Source organism: Corvus kubaryi, unplaced genomic scaffold (genome assembly GCF_017639235.1).
Source record: "Corvus kubaryi isolate FWS band 111438036 unplaced genomic scaffold, C.kubaryi_AGA036_p1.0 37396, whole genome shotgun sequence".
Taxonomy (NCBI): Eukaryota; Metazoa; Chordata; class Aves; order Passeriformes; family Corvidae; genus Corvus; species Corvus kubaryi.
Genome location: NW_024581135.1, coordinates 16,965,413 through 16,984,213, shown reverse-complemented (window position 1 = coordinate 16,984,213; position 18,801 = coordinate 16,965,413). Strand labels below are relative to the sequence as shown.

Sequence of the window (18,801 nt, the reverse complement as noted above, 5' to 3'; positions counted from 1 at the left end):
TCATTTTTTCTGTACCCTTGAGGTTTTGGGACTTTCCTACTGCTAGGTAAAGCAGCTGAACTAGTTTCAAAATTAACTACTGTTGCTGGAAAGACTCCAAAGTCCCTCTGTTTTATTTTGTTTTGTTCTTTAATGAAAATGCATTCCTGAAAGTAACTAGTGGCCCCAGCAGTCATGAAGTGCACAAATGTGCAGGAACTTCATGTTTTTACAGTTGCAGACAGTAGCTCATCCCTGACAAAGACAGCAGCATTACAATTGTCTATTTAATCATCACAGTGATTTTTATCTCCTAATTACACAATAATCAATGAAGTTCTACTTGATGGATGCATGTAATGGGATTAGAGGATTAAAATCTGTTTTGTACTCTTTCCCAGTGTTGTCTTCTTCCTCCTCTCCCCTTCAATCCATGCCAGTGGTGACAAACACTGAATTTGCAAGGCTTGTGCCTTCCCTGTGGTGCATGTTGGACTGTCACAGGAGAGTGTGGTGTTTATTTATTCTTATTGCTTGTAGCATGTAAATTATAAAGACCAATCACAGAAGCAAAGGAAGTTGAAAAGAGCTTTCTGCATCTCAGAGCAAAGCTCTGGAATTAAACTGTCTTGTTCAGTCATTGGAGATGAAAACCAGGGGTGATTAGAGAGGCAGGTAGGTGCAAAAACTAGAGTTCTGAGTGCTACTGAAGAAACATACCATCTTTGCACATCTATTGGCAGCACTGAGATCCCAGTGAATTTTTTACCAAAGCCCTGATAGTTTTCTTTGAAAGGCAAATTAGTGGAAGACAACTCCTGATGCAGGAAGGTAAGCTTGTATTTGGCAGAAAATGAACTGCAAGATTTTCAAAACTTGATCCACTAGTCATTTCATAGTTGATTTGGTTTTTTGCATCTAGGCCTGAAGTTAGGTTGCTACTGCTGATCCGTATTAGTATTTGTATTAGTAGTTCCAAGTTTGTTAAGTATCAATGTTGTATCAACTTTTAAAGATGGTTTTTGTCATCTCATGTAAATTGCCCAGTAGATGAAATAAAGAAAGAAAGTTGGATTTACTTTAATAGTAATTGTTATCACAATAATGTTTTGCAGGCATATGTTTGGAATAATAATGTTTATGTAAAAGCTTCACCAACAGCAGAACCTGTGCAAATCACTCAAAACGGAGAAGAAAATAAAATTTTCAATGGAATACCAGATTGGGTTTATGAAGGTAACTACATCAAGCAGGTTTTACTTTCCACTATGGTGTAAAAACTGTGGTTTATTGTAATTATTACTCATTCCTTACCATTGAAAAATTCCAACTAATCAAAGTCTGTATTTTAAAAGAAACATGCATCCTTATCTGAGCTTAATACCTGGCTAATATGAGGTTCTAAGAATGGAAATGAGTTTGCCTAGCTTGCATTGCATCACTGGAAATCTTAGTGTGAATTAGCTTCACATGATAGATTATAAACATTGATCTAATGTCTCATTTCAGAACCCCAACAAACAGTGTGCAGTTTAGTATCTGAACTTCAATTAAAAAAAAAAATCCTATTAAAAACTAATGAGAACTGCATCCAGGATAGGGTCAACTTATCAATTATAACTTTAATACATTTGCATCTCTTTCAGAGGAAATGTTTGGCACGCATTCTGCTCTGTGGTGGTCTCCAAATGGCAATTTTTTGGCATATGCAGCCTTTAATGATACAGAAGTTCCTGTTATAGAGTATTCCTTTTATTCTGAGGACACCTTGCAGTATCCAAAGACCATTAAAATCCCATATCCCAAGGTCTGTGTTATTTATTAAACATGTTTGTTCTGTAGTTTCATTAAGAGAGTAGTCTCATTTAATCAGCTCCTGCTAATGAAAATATTGTCTGTCTCTCCTCAACAGCTTGCTGTGATTACTCTTTCTGAAGTCAACAGCATCTGGCAATGTTAAAGTATTTTATTATCTCCAGGGAAAAGAAAAAAGAGGAAAAAAAGTATGATTTAAGGTTTTGTTGTTTCACCATAAAATTTGGAGGTAGTGATTAGATGTTGAGATAAAAAAGTTCTCACGGAGTTAAGCTGGTACAAAGTATTAGGCAGATGTACATTAGGTTAGAGTTGTGCAAGGTATTGATAATGGAATCTTCTTCAGCTGATCTAGCATTTTCAGTTTCTGTATTGAGATGAAAAAGAGGAATCTGCTGAAGGAGCTTCTTTGCCCACACCCAAAGCTCTTCCAATTTTAGTTGTGAGAGCGAAACGTTTAGTGCAAGGAGCTCCTCCTCCTTTCCCCTCCTCTCCACGTGACTTTATGCCCACTGCTCATGGCACAGCTGGCACTGGGCTGAATGGGGCGAGAGTCAGAGTGCAGAGTGCCCCAACGGGTTCCCTCATGCACTAACATGGGGAGGGTTTCATGTTTAATACAAGATTTACCTGTGTGAAGTTATTCGACCTTATACGAGATTTTTATTTATCTGAGCAATGCACTTAAGAGGTAAAGCAAGTACAAATTACGCTTAGAGTACAACAGTTGCACTACCCTGCTGAGAGTCAATACAAACATGTTCTCATAGCTGGCCTCCATAATACGCTCATTCCATTGCTGGGAAGGAATAGATGGGTTGAAATCAGCTCAAGCCCATCGCTTTTACTTCTTTCTGTTCACCCCTGGGTTTTTATACTCTCTGTTGGCTTAAGGCATCCACGTATGTCTCCCCCACCCTGCCCCAATCCATGATGGTCTGGTCATCCCAGGGGGATATTATCACTCTTGATTAATGGGGCAGGACAGCTGATACAGACAGCTTATTGCTCATCTGGTACGGCTGCCTGCTAGAAAAACTGCCCTCAGTTTTCTACCAAGCTCAGCTTTCTCTGCAGCAGCCACGACAGCCACTCCCTACCCTTCCCAAAGGTCCTGGAGCACATGGCCTTTGCCTGTGCCCTTGGAGCCTCCCCCAGAGGTGTCACTGACAGCTGCAGAAACTCTGTCCTGAGCACGGCCCCTGAGAAGAGACAAAGGTATAGAATGAATTGTCGATCTAAATTACACATTTTATTACAAACCCCTTTGGTTTGGAATATTGCTGACTTCTGGAGGTGGATCAAGTACAGCTACCTAACTGTTACCTTGAGGACTTGGCAAGTTAACTACAAGAGAAGCAGCCCTTACTGACACAGCTCTTTTGCTGTCAGCAGCATTACATTAGAGATAGTGGAGTACATGCTGCAGTCACAGCTTTGATTGAGATATAGGCAGCTGTGATATGATTAGTTAATGTAAGGTGCTGTTTCCTGTGTGTTAGCAAAGGATTTGATTCTCTGCTAGGTACCATGTGTGGCATGTAGGATGAGATCTGGTCAAATACAGCAAGCCCTGGGATTGTTTCTAAATGTAGTAGTCTTTCTAATCTAGAAATGTCTAACTAACACTTTTGTGTGAAAAATACAAAGGATAATTTATGTATCAATCTTAAAAACTGCTTTTAGGAACTTGTCTTTTCACATGTTTGCAGATGGCTGGTTTTACCTTTCTGTCTGTAGTAACTTATTCATCTATAATTTCAAACACTTATTTCACCAAGAATATCCTCTCTTCAAAAGTACAATGAAAAATTTTATTTTTAGGCAGGAGCTACAAATCCAACTGTACGATTCTTTATTGTGGATACCAGATCGCTTCCATATTTCAGCCCTGTTGAAATTCCTCCACCTGCAGAAATAGAATCAAGGTGAGAAATTTTGGTTAAATATTTGATATTTGATTGTTTCTTTTGATGGGAGAGGAGGAGCTTTTATATGTGACCTCCCTGTATTCAGTGTATATGGCAGGTTTTCCCTGTAATGTGGCTCTGGTAGCAACAAGATTTACCAGAGAAAATCTGCACAGAGATTATCCTCCTAGTGATTATATATAGATGGCATATTCCATGTATGTTATATTCAGAATGTGACAAGTTCTTGGCTCATCACATTCAGTGGAGTCTAACTATGGTGAAGTCATTTCACAGTACAACTTTAATATGAGCAAGTTTTCGTATAATCAAATTATAATATATGTATTCCAATTCACTGGGGGGAAAAAAACCCAACAAAACAAAACCTTAATGGTAAGTGAAGATCTGATTTCATTGGAAGCAGACTCCTTGCTAAGGCAAGGTATCATGGTTGTCTTCAGATTTATACTTAAAATGTTTGTTTTCTTTGGGAAGATGGTGAAAATCAGCACCTCTCAGAGTAAATGGAAAATTGTATTCCTCAAAATGCCACTGGAAATGCACAACATGATATAAATGTATTTTGTAAAGAGCAGCTACATCAATTTAAAGTGCATGCACACAATTTGGTATCCCAGATCTTGGGTTTTGTTTTTTTCTTTATAACAGTATAGTGGAAATGTTTTAGAGGTTTGCACTTACAAACATGATGGGTATGAAAGCACAGGTTATACTGATCAACCAGAAAAAAACAAAGGTCTGTTAGCTTATGCATAAAACCAGCATTTTATACATGGGGGCCAAAAAGCTATAACTGGAAAATCAGTGCTGTTCCGTTTCAGTCCTCACCGCAGTGTAACATCCATGTGTTAACAGAGATGGAAGTTCTTATGAATATGTTGTTCTTTATCCTTCCCATTGCAGTCACACTGCAATAGCTGCATGTTAGATAGCTGTCGTGCCTTGTTTTCCTCCAGAATTTCAGTGCTGCAGAATTAAAAGCCCTTTACATTGTGCTCGGTACTGATTAAGATCTCTGCTGTCTTAGAGCTACATTTTACCTTTCATTAACACCTTATGGGAGTTGGTGTGAGGAGAATAACCATCAGCTACCTTCCAGCCTCATACCTGTCTGGCTAACAGAGGTGTGAGTTAAATGGAGTTCATCCATTTTTAAATTAATTTAACACTCCAGTAGTCAGGATTAATACAAATATAAATCTTGAATGATGAGTTCAAGGATCAAAACTCACTCCTGCTCCCAGTGGCTGATCCAAATAATGGTCAAGTCTCACCATATGTGTCCTGCAAAAGTTGAGGTGGCCAGAATGAGTCCTGGGGAATTTTGCAAGAGCAAAGGTACATGAGCAGGAAAAGGTCAGCAATGTGCAATGTTCCTGTTGGGTAGTGTTTCTTCTGGAAGCACAAAGTATTGAATATTTACATTGTGTTTATATGTATACCATTATGTGACAGGACAGGCTAGTTTTTGTGGTGGAAAATTCTATTTTTACTTCCATGGAGCTAAATTTTGAGCAAAACTAAGTTTGAGTTGGTGGCATACCTCACTCCACCTGCCTGGCTGGGGATGCCAAGGGGCATTGCCCCAGCAAATGGTTGCCTGTTACAGCACTATCCAGAGCTTGGATGAGCAGCAATTTTACCCCCGCATTTGAAGGGAGCACAGCGCACTTGTGTTGCGAAGGAAGAGTTTTATTTGTCACGAAAAACTGCCAGAATCTGGAATGGCAGTGTTTTGCCATATGATGGTACTTGAAACCTGACATTCTGCATGAATGACCAGCATGAAATCCATTCAGCATTTAAACACTGTTTTTTGGCACCATGAGTACAGGGGGCTCCTGTTAGCCAACAGGAGGATGAAGGGAATGGATCCTTCTTGCCTGAAATGATCTGCCCCAAAACAAGCTGACTTCTGAATTGAGTGTTTGCAGAGTATTGCTTTTCAGCAACAAATGAGGAAGGGCAGCACAAAACTACTGTACATTGTACTTGAGCTAATTGCAGCTTAGTTAACCTTTTGTGGGCTGTTGAATACTGAAGGTGCATTCCCACTCTCACAGGGGAGAGATATTTATTATAATAGCTTGATAAATAATATTTTTTTTAATGATTTATAGTCACCAGAATTGTTAACATCTCTCACTTTGAAGGAATAACAAGTGTGGGAGTAATGCCCCTTTTACAAAACAAGGGAAACCACTATTATAGATACATAAAGAGTGGCATTTTCCTTTTTCTTTTTTTTCCAAACAAGCTCCTGCAGACTCAATGACAGTAGCAATTAAATGACCTGATGACTTACCAGTCAAATATAAGTGCAAAAATAGACCTTTTCCAAACATGGTTTTGAAACTGTAATCTAGAAATAAATCTGAAGGTTTTTGGTAACCAGCTGACATATATTTTTAATCCATCCACACTAATTGTAGTGTTTCCCTCCCCAAACTGCAGTGATCACAAAGATACTCTCATCACAAAACTTCCCACACATTTTTGTTAACTAACTTTGGGGGAAAAGGGAACATGAACTTGGAACTAAGTCAAATGTGCAAATTATGGTTAAAAATGTATACTTGCCTTGGAGGGGAAGTTTGTTTTATTTTAGTTCATAAGGCTTTGAGGATCTAACAGATCGTTATGGTAAACAAAGCCACTAAATTTTATGTGGTGCATTTTAAAAATTATTATACAGGAATATTCATGAAAATGATTGTTTTTTTCAGATACTTCATTCTTCTTGTCAGCAGGGTGGTATTCTGAAGACGAAAGCAAAATATTTAAATAGTTATATCTGGTTTTGGTATGATCTGTCCCTCTGTTGTAACTAATAGAAATAAGTACTAAATTGAGCACAAGCATGTATCACTCAGAAAATAATTACAAGCAACCAACTTCAGGCAGCTAAGGATAAAATTCCTAAATCTAAGGCATATATAACTTAATATTCAGAAGAATTTCCTCTAGATGCACACAGTACAAGATTTATGAACAGTCTGGAGTAGCTATTATTTTATGCATTAGAGAATAGCTGTTAAAATTTAATTGCAGTCTTTCTGGAAGTGGGTTTGTATAAGCCATCTAATTCTTTATTGTATCTCTGAAAATAACCAAGGCATCTACTAGCAGCAAAAACAATTGATGAAAAAATGGCTCAATTACATTTGCATCATTGTTTATTGTTGAAGAGTAGATTGAAATGAAAATAGCCAGATGAGTCTCATTCAGTGAATTGCTGAATGCTATTGTATGGTATGCTATTATAGAGAGGATTTTAAATATCTTATGTTGTTGCTGTTTTCAGGGATCATTATTTGAGTGTTGTAACATGGGTGACAGATGAAAGGATTTGTCTGCAGTGGCTCAGAAGAATTCAGAATTTTTCAGTCCTCACAGTCTGTGACTTTGAAAATGCTACTTGGTCATGTCCAAAGGTAAGAAAAATTAGGTGGGACAGTTGCAATGGTAAATGCAACTAGAAAGGAGTAGAGTATATCTTTGTGTTTATCTTTGTAGAAATAAAGCCTGGTGTAAAATAAACATAATTGTTGTGGGATTGTTTGTTTTTTCGTTCTTAGGAAAAACAACGTACTGAAGAAAGCACAACTGGCTGGATTGGCAGAGTGAGTGCTCAATTTCTAAAACTGATACATGCTAAATAATTCTGATAATTATGAAAATTTCATATGAGCCTGTTGCATTTTGCAGTGCCTCTTGTGTGTAGGTCCAATCCTCTTATTTGCTGCATCTTATGTGTACAGGGGAAAATGATCTCAAATGGACCACTATGTCACCCCGCACCTGGGGTTAAGCTTTATTTTTTTGTCGGTAATGGGTTCTGAACTCCCAGGCTGGGTTGACAGTGCAGCATGGCTGGAGCTCTAATCATGCCCTCTGTGACCTGTTCATCTTGTTGACAGGACAAGAGGGAATGGCTTTAGATTGAAAGAGTAGGTCCAGATTAGGTGTTAGGAAGAATTTCTTCACTGTGAGGGTGGTGAGGCACTGGAACAGTTTGCCCAGAGAAGCTGTGGATACCCCGTTCCTGGGAGAGTGTTCAAGACCAAGTTGGATGGGGCTTTGAGCACCCTGGTCTAGTGGAAGGTGTCCCTGACCATGGCAGGGGGGTTGGAACGAGATGAACTTCAAGGTCCCTTCCAACCCACATCATTTTGCGATTCTAGGATTTTATGTTCAGACCAAAAGCATAGCGCCCTTTCCGGATTCCTTTCTACTTCTGACCTGCTGCTTTGGTAGCAGTAGGTAGGGGGGAAATGCAAGTGCCCAGATTCAGAATTCCCTTTGTTCTGGGGAGCTGCCAGCTATGCTGGTTTACCTGCTTTCTAGTCTTCCTGCTACCTCCAGAAAGATCTAGGGAATAAAATGTATTAAGAAGTGTATTCTGTAAACTTCGAACCCTCTTGGAAGGAAGGCATAGAGGATAAATGTAATTTTTAGTGTATCAGGTTGCAACAAACCATTCCAGGTTTTAAATGGGGCTACTTGCTTATTTATTTTCCCCCACATGAAATATCCATTGAAGAGAAGTGGGGACAAGATGCATGTAACTGGCCAGATTAAAATTTTCATGCACTTCTGCCAAACCAGCCGCTACTGTCTGGATGATGCTTTCCAAGCTGCCTCTCAGTCCTTTTGTACATGGTAGAGAGTAGGCACCTAATGAACTACACAGAAGATCTGGGGGAAGTGAAGCAGAGATGCAAAAGTTCAGATTTGGAGGGAGAAATGAGTTTCAGAGTTTTTGATCAGAACACAGAGTACACTTTCCACTCCCGCATTTTCCACACACTGATTATGCTTTAGTCACTAATTCACTTTTGAAGTCAAAAATGAAAGTTTAAAGAAATGCAAAAAGGGAGGCAACAGCAGGGATGAAATCATCCGCAGTATGAAGATGAGAGATCAACCCACCTGCTGTCAAATTTGATATGGAAAGGAAGGCCTTAACGCTGACACATTTTGCTTCTCTGCAGCAAAGGCTTCACAATTAGACAATGTGATGATCAAGCTGCAGACTTTGTAAACAGTTGTGCAAAATGAGAGGGCAAAATGCAAGTCTGTGCCACTAAACTAGGTTGTTGGTTTTTTGTTTCTTTTAAAGAGACAACCCACTTCTTAGGAGCTGTTGGAAGAAATGATAATCTCACTGTATGATTCTTGGATTTGAGAAAGAAATAGAGAGTAGGGAGGATTAAAGAGGGGATAGGATAGGTATATTTATTCTTGTTTTTAATTTTCACCTTCTTAGGGATGAGAAAATGATATTTGACTGATAAGGAATATTTTTATACATCTGCAAGATGTATATGTACATACATATGTATTGATAAATTTAAGTAAATTATATATGTGTGTAGTATACGGACATATAGTCCTCTCTTTGTATATATAATGCTTTTTATGGTTTTTGGAGGGGAGGGTTTTTTTAGGTCTTTTGGTGGTGGTTTTGGTTCGTTGGTTTTTTTTTTTTTAATAGAGATGAAATTATGTTTCAACTAAGAATGCTCAGCAAAGCCTGCATTGCTGTATAAGGCTTCCAGGTCATCAGCTGTTAGAGCTTGCCAGTTGCGTTAAAAGAAAGTCACACTTTGAAAATAAGGGAAAAGCTAGCAAAATATTTGCCAGATTAATTTTTGCAAAAATATTGCTTGGGAAGAAGGAGAGGTTATTTGGAGCACATGGTTAGGAAGACTTAATTTCTGTCATTGCTTTCTGAATGACTGGAGGCAAATCACTTCAGCTTTGTTTCACCATTTCAAAATGGGTATAGCATCTCCAAGGCAGTTACATTGTGTCAGTTGCCTAATTAGCGTTTAGATCCTTTGGGCATTTATCACAGAAAGTTTATTTCATTCAGCTCAATTTCATTCCTCTCTTTTTTTCTACCATATGTAGCACATTCAAATGGCAGTCAATAGAAGAAATTGATTCATTTCTGTCACTCTCAATTGATAAATGGATAGTTCCTTCATGAAAATATTATTCCAGTTTGAGTTCTCTGTCATTCTGTAATCACCTACTTACTAGCAAAATTTCCTTGGAAAGCAGCTTGTGGGGTTTTTTTTTGAATAGAGCAGGACATTTTTCACTCTTAAGCTAAAAAAAATTAAGTTAAAAGAATTTGTTCACAAATATGTGTTTTAAAATGGGAAATTCAAGAAAAACATGAATTTGCAAAGTTTACATTTTTATAGCTTACAGCTGCTTTGGACAGAATAAAACACTGCCTTTGAAAGTAGATGCACATATTGCTTCCTAAAATTGTAGAAAACGAAGACCACTGAAATTACTTCAAATTCAAGGGGGGTATGGGGGGCTGGATCACTACTGAGACTAATACTCAGGAAATTCTGCTGCTTAAGGAGCAGTAAAATATTTCAAGTGTGTTTATTTTAAGAATGATGGTTACAGGTTCTACGTACTAAATCAGAAGGCAAAAATGTTTGCAGTACATTCATTGATGCCTTGTTTTAAGAATTGAGACTCCTGGTTAGAGATATTAAAACCTAAATTTATCGTTTTGGATCTGGAGTTTTGTTTTTTGCTTTAATAGACATCTCTCTTATGTTCAAGTTTCAGCCATCTGTCCCTCACTTTGCACCCGACAATGCTACCTACTACAAAGTCTTCAGCAACGCAGCAGGTTACAAGCACATCCATTACATAAATGGCTCACAGGTGAGGAATACAGTGTAGGACAGTCACTGCTGGCTTTTGTTTCTCCTGGTGACCAAGGAGCTTCATGTTCTACTTTTTGCCCTGCTTTTTCCCCTGCTCCAGGCTCCAGTAGCTATTACATCAGGAAAATGGGAAGTAATCAGCATAGAAGCTGTAACTGATAAATTTTTGTAAGTATTTGTAAATAAGGTACCACTTCCTATCATAAGAGCTGGTAAAAAGGGTCTAAACAAACAAGGAGAGAGAACAGGGAGAAGGTGTCATTTAACTCATTAAAAATCTGATTTAAACATGTAAGATAAAATTTTTAAATATTATACTGTAAATATTTTAATAAAACCAGTATATTTTGCTTTTACAGGTACTACATTAGTAATGAAAAGGATGGAATGCCAGGAGGAAGAAATCTTTATAAGTAGGAAATTTTTTTCTGCAGTATGAGAAAACTTGTTTTTAATGTAAAAGAGAAACTTTAAGAAAAAGCACTGAAAATTTAAAGATTCTAATGTGGGATCTTTGTTAGGATATTTAATGAAAATCAGTGTAAGGGTATAAGCTGCAAAAATAACTGAAATACTTTTCTATAAATTCAGTTAATAAAGGGAAATTGCAAGAAGAAACAAGCAATCCTCAAGCAAAAAAAACCTAAAAAAAATCCTCATGCTTTTTTTCCTATTACAATAATTTCAGTATTAATTGAACTCAAAAGTTGAAAGTCTGTTTTCACTAGTTTTGGAATCCGTTTCTATCACTTCTGAATTTTAACATATTTCATTCGGCCATCTGATTTAAAAAGCATATATTGGTTTAGCACAGCTTAAAAAAAAAGTAATCTCTGAGATGAAGCTGATTTACTTTGCAGAGTGCTCTTGGAAAGCAGTCCAAAATTTACTAAATGTGTTAGCTGTAATCTGAATCAAGAAAGATGCCAGTATTATTCTGTGTCCTTCAGCAAAGACGCACAGTATTATCAGCTAAATTGTCTCGGTGAGTATATCCAGAATTAATTGACATAAACATGACTCACTGATTAGTTGGATGGTGAAGTTCACTTCGTCAGGATCTTGATATGTACTGTGTAACAATGATATGTGTTGATAACATTGGATAAATGTATTGGCAGTGGAAAAACATACTGCCTCCTAGGCTCAAAAGTACCTTGACAAAAATTACTAGGATAAGACTTGTTAGTTCTATCTGTCAGTGGACCTGAAAGAGCTGCAAAACACTCCTGTCCACTGTGCATCTCCTCGAGAGATGCACGGGGAGCTCTGCCTGCAGAAGGAATTTGGAGGCTCTGAAAGTGTGACAAGCAACAGACTGGGTAAAGAGCAGTGCTTTATGTATGAGAATAAAATTAAGATAGTGCTGGTCAAGAAATAAATCCAAGTAATTTAATCATAAAGTAAGCAGTGGGACTGTAGTCTGTCTCTGATCTGTAAGTGCTCCTGCTAGATAGTACCAGGGATAATTATTCAAAGGGCGGGAAAAATAAAATCGTCTCCAAAATTTCTTTAAATTGAAATGTGTGTTGCTTTTAACATGCTAAGATCTTCCTTAATCCATGGGCTGGAAGGACAGACAGCAGAGAGGGAACTATCTGTCACATTGTAAAAATGGTTGAAGACAGCTGCTGTGGTCTCTGTGACAAGGCTTCCTCATGGCCAAACCATTGTCCCACAACCAAGGCATAGACTTTGCTAAAGAGTGGAAATTCCAGTCTTCAGTACCTCACAGTCATGTGGATCATCTCTGAGACAGTCTGAATATTTTTGGGGATCCTGTGGCTTGAATTTGGGCCCGGCTAACTTAATATTCAGCTTGAGCAGACTGGAGGGAAACAAGTTCTGAGCTTCTATGATTCACCCATTTCCAATTACTTTACGAGGGTTGTGTTTCAAGCCAGCATGCAAACATGAAGGTTTTGTGCCCTGTTAACAGGTCCTGGCCTGCCCATATCTACTCTGCACAGAAACATTGATGATCAAGGTATGGAATTGTCTTTAATTTATATTAAGCCAGAAAATTGCACTGTAAATTTATTCTAATTTCATTCTCATTGCATAGTATAAGAATAAAAATGTCAGTTACAAAGGGTAAATTTAATTTCAAATAATTACCAGAAGAATAAATTATATAGCTTGGCATATGTTTATTCCGAGTTTATTTAATGTTATTTTACACTGGACTAGAAAACAGTAAGTAGTGTATGACTTATTTACTGGATAATTGTTCAGTTTTTCTGAAACTGGATTTAGATGAAAAATGGGGAAAAAATAACTGAAGGAAAACTATATTGTAAACATTGAATCTGAGAGGAAAAACAAAAACTGCAATGTAAGTTGCCATCATCTCAGGTTTAATATTTAAAGTGATTCATAATTAAAGAGCAATGCATATGAAAAAAATGTGCTTAGTCTTTGAATCTTACTTACTCTGTTATTTAGTTCTCAGATACTTGGAAAATAACACCGAACTGGAAAATGCATTGAAAGATATTCAGATGCCTTCCAAAAAAATTGCCTCCCTTAGTATAGGTGGATACAGTAAGTTTAAAAACATCTTTTACCTTCCCCCCCCCCTTTTCACCAAGCGATTCAAGGTCTTCTGCTGAGGAGCATGACAGGACAGATGGGTGTAATGGGAATTCTTGCAGTTATTCAGAACCTAGAGGCAAGACGATTTTTTTTTTTGGACATTTCCAAACATTCTGAGTTATTTTCTGAAATCCCAAAATGTTCTTATCTAAAATACGCTTTTTCCATAGTGTGATATCTTTTCATGATGAAGTGGCTTAACTACTTTTTCCTTTATAATAAACTGGAAAACAGAAGTCTCTAACAGTGCATTAAATAAATAAGAGAAATGAGGTTGGGGCACAAACTCAAAGCTCTTAACCATTGTTGAATTTTAATTAAATTATAAATTCAAGTAGGTCTTTCTGATTTACAGGTGCAAGTCCCTTTGGTTTGTGTTAGCAGGTTGGGAAAATAGAGAAGTTCAGTTACTATGAAAAAAGAGAGAGAGTCTAAATGGAAAATCTTGAGAAAAAATTTAAGCAACATTTCAACACTATCACCTTTGACTTTGTGTGGGGGATTGAAAAGATTGAATAGATTTGGATTGAATAGTCATTCTTGAAAGCACATTCACGCTCCAAGACTGCATAGACCTCAATACAGACCAGAACAAAATGCTAGAAAATGAACTTTTAATGCTTTGTGAGGAGTGCTCCTCAGAATTTGGGTAGAGAATTGTTCTTCATGTGCTCTTAGGCTGAGCAACATCAGAGAGCCCAGCAGCGGGAGACCTGGTACCTATCTAGACTGTTCTTGCTCCAGCCTTTGCTATCAGCTTTTCTCTTCATGACAAACTTCCTCCTGATAAAATGAGCAGATATTCTTAATGGAATTAACGTTTTACAAACTGGGTTGAGTTAGGTCAGTCATGGCTAACTGTTCTTTTTGATGCCTCCCTTCTTTCACTGTTACCTTATTTTTATAATAACTCTCTTTATCTTTGTGTTTTCTGTCTTTTATTTCTATCACATTCTTACTAGGGCTAAAGATGAAATCTTCCAGGCAAGACGGAGATTTAAAGATGTTCTTCATGCTATCAGTTGTATATTCATTTTTTTATTCCTCTTTGTTCTTACTACTTCATGTCTTCAGGGTAAAAGCTTTTGGGTAAGGGGAATCTATTTTTAATATCAAAAATAGGAGACGAAAATCCATTTATGTAGTCCTACTTAAAGTTTCAAGTCTGCTCACAAATCCATGTAGATTGTCAGAGAAGAAATCCACCCCTGTGACTACAGAGTATGCAAACAGTTGAAATTAGTTTTTTAATGTGTTCAGTTTAGATTGTTAATGTTTCAGTGTTCTGATGCCTTGCATATTCATATCTGGGCAAATTTCCGTAAGATTTGCACTCTGACTATTATTGCAGTGCAGTCCATCAGCATTGCAGCATCAGTTCTCTTAAAATTCAGGAATGAGCAATTGAGCTATTCAGTTTGCAAAACTCAGAGGGTGTGCATTCAAAATGTTCAGCTCACAGCCAACTTGGGTAGAACGAATAACATGAATGGAACTGGAATCAATATTGCTTCAAAACTAATAGATAGTTGTATATGTTTCTTGGATGTTTTACAGACTGTCACGCAAAGTCTATCTGGCAGGTTCAAAATAATATAGAATTTCTTTCCTCTGCTGGTAGAGAAATCTTATTTTTGAGCCTGTGTTAGATTTACCACTGTAGAGACATAACAAGTTTCACATGTACGCTTAGAATAATGTCATGAGACAGCATGTTGAGTCCCCAAATTTTATTACTTTCTGCCAACTTAAAACATTTTTTTTAATTACTAGATTAGCTAGGAACTTCTATGCATATATATTAGGACAGTTCAGATGAAACTGCTTTTTAATTTTTAGGGGGTGACTCAAATGTGGTCTTGTATCAATTGTAATGCATCTCAAATAATTTCACTGTAGAGCTGACCTAAGTCAAACTCTTTTCACTTGTAGACCTGTGGTATCAAATGATACTGCCTCCCCGTTTCGATTCATCAAAGAAGTACCCTCTGCTCCTTGATGTGTAAGTTTTCAATCACATGGCAGTGTTGTGTTAATAATCCCTTTCATCTACTTCAAATATTCTTAATAAGGAAACACAAAACCGGCATGTTTTCTAATTACTTCTTGAAGTAGTTTTAAGATGGAATGAAAAACTGAGGTGTATCCCAGTTCATGGTGGATTCCTGTGCCCTAAGATGATGTAATGCTTAATGAGCACATGCTCTGGCGGTGGCACTGAGGCAGATACACTCTCTGTGATTTAACAGCCAGGATGTTCGTGTTAGCTTACCTCCTCCTCTGCTCATGATGTTCTTTAGGAATAATCTTTGATGAATCCAGAATGAAACCTTGAATAAGCCTTGTATCCTAAAGCTGAAGTAAAGTGTGATGTTGCATTTTTTCTGTGATATTTGACTGTCAATCAGTGTTGACAAACGTCATTCTGTGGTCAGGATTACATTCGTTGTGGGTTTTTCATAAATACAAGACCATAAGCATGTGCCGATTGGTCTGGTCTTCCTCAGGCACTTCTGTTAATCCTGGTATGTTTTCTTCTAATTGGGAATTACTGAATTTTAGCTGTGTGTTAATATAAAAATTGTAAGCTTTTCCTCTTTTTACAAAAAGCTGACTCTGTAAGGAAACTAGCTGTTAATTCTTAGATTCATCTTTATATAATGCAATTTGGTAGCAATTTTTTATGTGCTCATTGAACATTTTCATAAGCAGCCAGTGCTCTTGGCTTCTTAAGAGTTGTTCTGGTTTTGATACTATTTTTATTGACTTACCTGGACCTTTGTGAGGATTACCTCTGGTTCACAATGATCTTAATATCAAAAATTATTTTGGAAGTATAGGGATCCATAGCTTGAATTAAATTCCCAGTAGCTTTTTCTTTGCTTCTAAAACTGATGGGTGGGCTATAGAGCCATAGAAGCCATTCTTCTATTTCTTACTCTGTTGAACAGTGGCTAGAGAAGTGCACTGCACAGAATTTTATCATCAAGGCACTCAGAGTATGATTTCATAGTGGTCAAGTGCTTCTGAAATATTTTAAAGTAAAAAGTTAAAACTATAGTTTTGCTTCCTTTTTCTCAGCCTGCATAAGAAATAGTTCAGACTGATGAGACACTGAAAAATGCAGAAAATGGTATTTTTCATTTTTCCAATTGAAGGCTATTGGTTGATTTCAGACTTAAACCAAATAAATCATGGGTGAATGGAACAGAAATAGTTAGAGAACATCACTTTGAAACTCAGGTTCAAAGAAAACTTGCTTGGATTTCTGATAACCTGCTTAAAGTCAAAATAATGAAGGTTTCTTATTAGAGCAGAAAGGAGTAAAACAAAAAAAAATCCAGTCTGCTTTCTTGATTACCAGCTGAAGTTTTAAAAAAGCAGATTGCTTTTAGTCAGTCAGTGATACTTTTCTTGTTTCCTCAGTTTAATTTAAAGGTTTATCCTGCTTTAGAGGCCAAAATTGTCAGTGATAATTATATTTCAAAAGCTTGATGTGGGGATATGTGGAGAGTAAATGCCTGAATTTTGTGACTCCTTTCCTTAGGTATGCAGGACCTTGTAGTCAGAAAGTAGACCAAGTCTTCCGGATCAGCTGGGCTACTTACCTGGCAAGCACGGAGCAGATCATTGTGGCCAGCTTTGACGGCAGGGGCAGCGGGTACCAAGGGGATGAAATTATGCATGCAATAAACAGAAGGCTGGGAACATATGAAGTAGAAGATCAGATAGCAGCAGCCAGGTGAGCTACAGGTCAACACCTGCTCCTTCTTTTATGTACTTATTGTGTAGGAGGAAAAAAGGTGAAGGTTTCGAATCGTCATCTTGAAAATATTGGTGATAAAATAACTACATTCTGCTTAATTTTGTACACTGAAGTGTGTCATTTGTGGGCCAACCATCATATTATGCTTAAAAAGAGAGAAGAGTTAATGCTGTAATACCAATTAACCATATCTCTGATTTTATAGAGATTATTTTATAGAGATGATACGTGTCACATTAGTAGAAGAACACACTACCAAGGAACCTGGAGATGGAAGTTTTACTTCAAGCTTTTTGCAAGTTTCTGTTCTGGCAGAATTACTTATGTGAAATACTCAGCCTTTAAATCATAGTTCATGTTTGTCACTTGGTTTATGCTTGTAGAACCTCAGTAAAACAAACAACAGTGTGGATCTCTCGGAATTGCAATGAAGTGATCTTACAGGGTTTTCCACGTGGGATTTTAAAATGTTAAGGAGTTTAAAAAAATAGAATTTCACAATCTTCTTGATTTTTATTTTTTTTAATGGTGACTGTATTTACACATGCTGGTCTGTTCCTTACTGCTGGAATTTGATTTTTGTGCATCCTTAAAAAAAAGACAAGGCAGGTAGTGAAATCTAACCTAATACAATACAAATGTCAGTGAGCGTGGGTTGAGAGGTTTCAGAGTGTCATATGCACAGATGTTTTTCTAAATTTCCTAAAGACACATGTGCCTGAATTACCATATGTTTTCATATGCAGTCACTATGATGAAGTGGGAAATGCTTATTTGTACAATAGAAAGAGGCAGACTTGATAGGAAATAGGCATGTCTGTAGAATGGCCGATACTTTGCAATCCATTAAGTGTTTAATTATTCTGTTTGCTTTCAGAAAATTTTCTGAAATGAGCTTTGTCGATAAGGACAGAATAGCAATTTGGGGCTGGGTAAGTACTCAGACAATTTTGGCAGAACTACTATTTAATTTTGACAACTATTTGTTGTGCCGCCATGTGTGTGAGATCCTGTAGGGCTTCATGTGAGGCACCTCTGGGGTCACCACACAATCCGGTACTTGAACTGATGAAGTACATCTTAAAAGTGTGTTTCTACATTGCGTTTTTGCAATCATTCAGGAGCCTTTGTAAGAGAAATTAGGTCTACTAGAGGGATTAAAAAGCAATTTAAACAGATGCTGGCAAGTTCCTGTGTACAGTATGAACCAATGCTAAAAAGAAGAAAAAGCCAAGTATATATTCACCAGTATCTCTTTAGTTGGATGACTGATTTTTAAAAAAAGATGTGAAATTACACTCGAGCCAGCTGTGTGGGATGGATATCATGGTATTTGCAACCAGAGGCCAGATTTCTCTAACTTGATGTGTCTTTAAAACCCAGCACAGTAGATGGAAGTGTTTAATAGTTTAATAGCATGTATATACCCCCTCAGCTGCAAGGCTAAGTGTGTATGTAGTGTTACTGATTCTATGCTGAATTAAATTGTTAGCTGAAATTTGGGCACTGCAGGTGACAGGTGCCAGGGAATAAATTGCTTGATGGCAAGACAATGCCTTTAACAGCTTTTCTTCTGGGGTAAATATCTCTGTTATGTGAAGTCACATGTAGTAGTATTAACTGTAGTGAAAGGAAAATTCTTTCTGCAGAAATTGAGGATTTGGTGCAATCCCATCTTAAGCCCTTATGACCCTCAGGATGAATAGTACAAGAGCATTCCTCTTTGGAGCTAGGTTGGGATTAAGACATCCTGGGCACTGAACCTGTAGGCAAACAGATTTTCTTTATCTCTTGAGTTTTCAGATTGTCAGCATGTCACTATGTACATGGATTTTGTTTGCCATAGATTCAGCAGTAATATCTTTACTGTGGCCAGGTTAGGCCTTTATTTATAAAGGGGTTTAGTTGCTAAGTGCGTTACTTCGCTGATCTTATTGGGAGGACCTAGGAATTGAAGTTGGAGCAAACATTTAAGGACTTTGGAATAAGATGCAATTCCCTTTGCCTGTAG

At 37.3% G+C, this 18,801-nt stretch overlaps 1 protein-coding gene across 2 annotated transcripts in view; it reads left to right on the top strand.

Moving 5' to 3' along the window:
- DPP4 (dipeptidyl peptidase 4) overlaps positions 1-18,801 on the top strand; it is a 53,685-nt gene that overhangs the window by 11,809 nt on the left and 23,075 nt on the right. For both annotated transcript variants that reach the window (XM_042041613.1, XM_042041614.1), the window contains exons 8-21: positions 1,095-1,215; positions 1,626-1,786; positions 3,619-3,722; positions 7,033-7,162; positions 7,307-7,351; positions 10,323-10,427; positions 10,530-10,597; positions 10,789-10,842; positions 11,290-11,414; positions 12,369-12,416; positions 12,875-12,973; positions 14,957-15,026; positions 16,572-16,766; positions 17,668-17,722. In XM_042041613.1, coding sequence (XP_041897547.1) covers positions 1,095-1,215; positions 1,626-1,786; positions 3,619-3,722; positions 7,033-7,162; positions 7,307-7,351; positions 10,323-10,427; positions 10,530-10,597; positions 10,789-10,842; positions 11,290-11,414; positions 12,369-12,416; positions 12,875-12,973; positions 14,957-15,026; positions 16,572-16,766; positions 17,668-17,722 — 1,380 coding nt within the window. The remainder of the gene's footprint in view (positions 1-1,094; positions 1,216-1,625; positions 1,787-3,618; positions 3,723-7,032; positions 7,163-7,306; positions 7,352-10,322; positions 10,428-10,529; positions 10,598-10,788; positions 10,843-11,289; positions 11,415-12,368; positions 12,417-12,874; positions 12,974-14,956; positions 15,027-16,571; positions 16,767-17,667; positions 17,723-18,801) is intronic.